The sequence below is a fragment of the Apaloderma vittatum genome, unplaced genomic scaffold, assembly GCF_000703405.1.
Source record: "Apaloderma vittatum isolate BGI_N311 unplaced genomic scaffold, ASM70340v1 Scaffold45335, whole genome shotgun sequence".
Lineage (NCBI taxonomy): Eukaryota > Metazoa > Chordata > Aves > Trogoniformes > Trogonidae > Apaloderma > Apaloderma vittatum.
Window position 1 is genome coordinate 1 of NW_009717369.1, and position 6,017 is coordinate 6,017.

The 6,017-nt window shown below is 40.0% G+C and overlaps 1 protein-coding gene across 1 annotated transcript; it reads right to left on the bottom strand.

The window, feature by feature from the left end:
- Nucleotides 1–133: 133 nt before the first annotated feature.
- Nucleotides 134–5,129, bottom strand: LOC104267008 (translation initiation factor IF-2, mitochondrial-like). Its single transcript, XM_009869851.1, has 7 exons — nucleotides 4,905–5,129; nucleotides 4,297–4,402; nucleotides 3,292–3,463; nucleotides 2,734–2,894; nucleotides 2,155–2,331; nucleotides 1,491–1,630; nucleotides 134–262 (listed from the first exon to the last, which is right to left on the bottom strand). Exons 1-7 carry the CDS (start codon nucleotides 5,127–5,129, stop codon nucleotides 134–136), a joined length of 1,110 nt encoding a protein of 369 aa, XP_009868153.1.
- Nucleotides 5,130–6,017: the final 888 nt, after the last annotated feature.

Here is a 6,017-nt window from a genome sequence, read left to right on the forward strand (position 1 = left end):
AACCCCCAACATTCTGTGATTCTGTGATTACAAAGTTGAATGTTAACCACAGCTACCTGAGTACAAACCACCTCAACAGTATCTCTGCATTCTCCCAAACTGGTTTATTAAAGCTGTAAAGGCAGCAGATGACTTACCCTTTCCCCTTGTCTTTTCGAGACTCAATTACGGTCCCCTCTACCAGACCTGTGGCATCTGCCTTCAGTTCTAACATCTCTGCTAAGGCAACAGTCGCTTCGGCTAAAACCATCAGGTTTTCACCCTGTATAAAGCCATACACACAAAAATATATGAATAAGGGAAGTGCCAAGTGCTCAGTTAAAGTAAGAAAGTTGAAATCTTAGTGCCAAATTCCTCCATTTAATTCTGAACTTCTACCAATACAATACAGTCCCACAGCACAGGTCTCTCTGCCTTCAAGGTAAGACGGCACTACTGTAATGAACCATCAAGGCTGCTCCACATCCAGTCCAGAATGCAGGAAGGACAGTTTCTCACGGCATCCAGATTAAGGATTCAGAAAAAGACCTTGCAATATGCTACTACAGATGTAATAGTAATGCAAATTAAATAAAACCCCAAAACTAAAAGAAACAAAACACCTGAACAGCCTGATTGAAACTTGATTTACCACCCAGTCAAGACTCCAGGACAACAAAGACACAAAACTTATATTGTTTTTTGTTTGGTTGGTTTAGGGTTTTCTGTTTGGTTGGTTTAGGGTTTTTTTGCCCATTTGTTTCCTTCGTTCTAACTACATTTTGTTTTTGAGAACAGATACTATGAACTAGCTGACAGCAGATCGAGACATACGGGAAGTAGGGCAACAATGTGTGCTACAGAGGTGAACAGAGAAATTATTTTCACATATGTCTATTTTAAAGTGCAAAAGCATGATCTGAAACGGTCTTGAGCTTGCATGAAATTTTAGAAAATTACTTGGAATGGACTCAGAAAGACGCAATAAAGCCAAGGTGCTGCTCCATCGGTTTGGACAAAGGTGATTTGACCACCACAAAACTAAAGGTCAGATTTTAGTTCAGTTTTTGGCTATCAGTTGTTTGCAAGGATATGATGGTAAATCTTCTAAGACCTCTATAGAACTACATCCCTGAGATCAGAAAAAGGTGTTAAGAAAACATATATTCACCCTTGTTTCAATTCTCCTCATGCACAGCATTATTACCGACCTTGATATCTCACTAATTTCATACAATGAGCAGATAGCAACTAGGATTAACCTGACAAATATACACTAAATTTCCAAAAGAAAAATGAGGTATTATTGCTCACTGAAGGTCTGAGCCTCAAAATGCAACAGGATTATGTTTCAAATTATTCTGGTGAGAGTCAGCAGCAGTTAGCTCATGGTAAGGTATCAAATACCAGAAAGATAAGCATTTTACTTTCCAGGTGCCAAATAAAAATGTATCTATAAGCACATATTAGACACTCCTGAACACCAACATTTTTTTCCACCAAAGCTTTACCTTGAGCGCAGAAATATTTACAGCTTGAACATCGCCTCCAAACTCTTCACAGACCACATCATGAGCCAACAATTCCTTTTTCACTCTTTCAGGATCAGCCTCAGGCTTGTCACATTTATTAATGGCGAGGATAAGAGGAACTGAAAGGAGAACAAACTCATTACCACCTTAACCAAAACTTGCTGCCACTAGCACAACTGCAATAAAACGTTAAGAGCAGGCTACCACCACTTAGAACAAATGACCTCACCTGGTGCCTATTCCCTGAGCAGCCTCTGAGATCTGAGCTGCCAGGAGTAAGCTGGAGGAGTTATCTTAGTAGGGAAGGCAAAACCAGCCACCCAACAACCACCCCTCCCACAAGCCCCATGAGTGCTTTTCTCACAAATCTGCAAGTCCTACAAAAATGTTAGTATTTTAGTATCTGCATGTATTACTGCAACATTCAGTATATTTTCAAACACCTTCCTAGAAGAAAAGGAATGGGACTATGGCCGTTACTTCCCAAGTTCTGCGGATTCCAGTTTCTTTTCAGAGACGAATAAACACTTGCAAGGCGCTAATTATTTGAACTGCGTAGCAAACACACACCTCTTATACTACCTTTGAGTACCAGGCTTGCCACTTGCTTCAAAATGTAGTATTACCAAGTTAAACACCGTACCTCCCGCATTTTTAGCATGTTGAATGGATTCTATAGTTTGTTGCATTACTCCATCTTCTGCCGCTACAACCAGTATGACGATGTCAGTGACATGGGTACCTCTTGCTCGCATGGCTGAAAAAGCTGCATGTCCAGGCGTATCGAGAAAAGTTATCTTTTCCCCAGAAGGCAAATGCACTGTGAACAAATGTATATGGTCCATTTTAAAATCAACATTCAACCTACTGTAAATCCAGCATCACTCCTTTAAGAACTTTTTAAATAATAATGACATATTTTAGGCAGCCAGATTACTGCTAGCATGGAGGTAAAGGTGCTTTTAACTCCTCAGGAAAGAAAAAGGGTCCTGGGATACTTCACAATCCAAAATAGTCTAAATATAATTTCAATGGTGCAGCCAATCCACTTCAAAGTTCCATTCACACAGTTATGATTATTACAAGTTACGATTTCCTTTTTCACTGCTTACATATAAACTATTTATGTCACATTTGTTCCCAGTCAATTGGCAGCAAGTCAGTCCATTAGGCAAGACAGAGTAAACCATTTCATACATGAGCACATACACTGTCACCGTACCAAGAAAAGCACCGATGTGTTGCGTAATGCCTCCTGCTTCCATTGATGCCACTTGAGTTTTTCGTAGACTGTCAAGTAAGGTTGTTTTCCCATGATCGACATGCCCCAAAATAGTAACAACTGGGGGCCGCGGGGTTAGAAGCGCTGGGTCTGCAGGAGGCCTAGATTTAAAACAAAAACATCTTTTGTAAATACCAGAAAAGTTGACTGAGTGACATGCATGCCCACTATGGCTTACAGAGAGCCGTTTACCAGAATTCAGTGATGAACAGGTGAGCTGGCTTCTCCCCACTGGGATCACAAATCCCAGCCACACCACACAGTCTGCCCTCTTAGTGCTCGGTCTTACTGCTGCATCAATTGATACAGCGATTCAGTGTATCAAAGAAAAACTGGCCAAAGAAATAAGAACAGCAAACTTTACCTTTTAAATATTATCACACTGTGACTCTGTCAGGTATTATCAACATACCACCAGAGCAAAGAAAATACAACATTTGAAATACGCTTGCAGAAACAAAAAGAATTAAGAGCCAAAGAGAACAGCTCACAGTTTACCGTTTCACAGCATCTGTGTTTTCTCTTTCTTTTTCCTCTTTGAGTTTTGCTGATTTATACTTCATTCCTGATTTTTTAACAATTAGCTTGATATGGTCTTCATGTAAGATGGAATCTGGTTCTAGTGAATTGACATTCACATCTGTGTATAGCAGCGCTTCATAAATATGATCTGTAGAAAAGATAAAGACATTTAACAATGGCATCCACAAAAAGATCTGGGAAACCCTCTCCCCATTTCACGCAGTTTAAAGTTTTTTCATTAGTAGTTTATATTGTGCTAATAAGTTTCATTCACAAAGCATTTTTCCTTTAGTTAAGATTTAAATAAAAGTTCCTGTTATGCTATGTACTGGCAGAGAACAACTTGATTCAGCAAGAGTTACTGAAAATGACTGCTAAAAATCTTATTTTTCACTCAGATTTTCATGTCAACCCTTAAGAGGAAATCAAGTGAAACTCATCTAAATCAAATTTCCAAGAGGTGATGCAAGAAGGAAGGAAATTTGATAAACTTGTCCATTTGGTAGTAGAAATACAGAACATACTGCAAAGTCAAACATTGTTACCTGCTGACCTAAGTACCATCACAAATCTATCTCAGAAATGCACAGCAAGACAGGACAGACTTTTCTGCTTCTCTCCTCATTGCTGAGAGGAAAGTTTGCCAAAAAAAGTACCCAGCTAGAAAAAAAGGAGACTGGGGACTGGTATTATACAGGTATGGCATTATTTCAAATGTCAATAGTAAAAATATGCTAATAACCCCCCTCAAATATCATTGAAAACCCGTCAAGGTGAGCCACTACACAACTGGGAATGGTCCGTGAGATTAAAAGCACAAGCCTGCTTCTGTAGTAACCCAGTTGTTAGAGCAGCCACCTAAACAGGGGAGTCCAGACAAGTCCTGCCCACTGCCAGTTAATCAAAGAGCTGTTTTTATGAACTACATATTGCTCAAAAAAAATTAAGAATACTCTCTCAAACAACAGAGCAGGCTCTCACCTATGTCTTTACCCATAGCTGCCGCAAGTTCCTCAATAGTCATCCTCTGCTTTATCTCCACTTCACCTTTTGTCAGTGGCATCTTCTTTTTCTTCTTTTTTACCTCCTACATGGAATTAGACACTTATATTGGAACACACAGCTGGCATAAACCAAAAAACAATAAAAACAATATTAAAAAGACAATAGACTCAAGTCATATGATGTAAACACATCCGGTTTACTACAGTACCAATGAGTTACAACAAACGAATGACTTATCATATTGAATAGTCAAAATGTATAGCATAATACACTTAATCTTTTTTCCTTTTTAATTTTTTGAAACAAGGGGAAATAATTCTACCAATTCATTTTCATTTTTGTTTGCAACAATTTTCTCCTGCCTCTGCAAGATTCATGATGCTGCTGGTATAAACACCTTAAGTCAATATTTGAGAGGCAGTTAACAGTACAGTCATATGTTAAACAAATTTTGCCTTAAAAATTTACAGTAACTCTATATGCACTAATAAAGCTTCTCTTTTTCGTAATTAAAATGCTCAATCTGAGCTCTTGCACTTTGAAGTTTCACAGAAAGCCAGAGATTACTGGATTTGTTTAGTTACCTCCTTTGTAGCTAGATGCCTGCATTGTGATAAGGCAACAGTGGCCAATTTGGGTTTTTGCCAGAAGTGTGGATACAGAAGAAGGGACGACATGGGGTGTGCAGATGACTGCACAGGCTTCCATTGTGCTCTGTAAACTCTTCTGTAGGAGAGAGTACGCAGCTGCCGGCAAGCACTACGTAACTGGATCAGATTTTCAAACTTCAGTAGCAACCCTCGATTCATCTCACTGAAAATACAAAGGTCACACTGAACTCAGTCTCAAAGCTGAAAAATACTCTTTGCTATGATAATATGGACAGGAAAACAACGCACAAATGTTCTGTTTCAAAATAGGCTTTTTAATGCTGACAAAGTTGAACTATTGTCTGTTCCAGCTTTTCAGTTTCCTTTCTCCGCTATCCCACTGCAGACATGAAGATGTACTAATACTGACACAGCTTGCAAATCTTTCACCCATCTCCACCAATCTTTAATACAAACCACTAAAATCCCCATTTCAGGTTCTTTGACACTACTTAGAAAAAAAAGAGGGGCATCCGCATTCTTTTGTGCTGGCCTGAGTTATCGAGGTGCAACCTACTTCTCTGAGCCAGTAGGAGACATTTGCAAAATGCTGCTTACATGAGTATATACCACCACTGCAGGACCAGAGCACTGCACCAACGCCAGTGTTGTTACACGGACTGAGATGTCCTTTGAGGCCAAACCTCAGCTTGTCAATTCAGCTTTCCCAGATACCTCCGTCAGATCACCTCATGTCTTGTTTTAAACACCTGAACTTTGGCTTGAGTCCCTTTGCTAACTACCCTGTAAGGCAGACTCCTATCTGAACTTCCCTCCTTGTTCAGAGTTGCTTATTTTGTGCTCTTGCTGGGTGAGGCCACTCTCTGCACCCCCTGCGCCTTCCCTCGGAGGCGGCTCTGTACCACCTGCTTGGGAAAGCAGTTCCAGATGAGCGAAAAGCTCAGTTCCTCTCAGAATGACTGCGCTCCCCTTAAAAACCCTCTTGTATCCTGCAGGAAGTGAGCAGATGACAAACTAACCAAGGCAAAACATTTTTTTTAAGGGGCGTAATGGGTAAAGCCGTGGAATCGCCGCACACACCGAGAA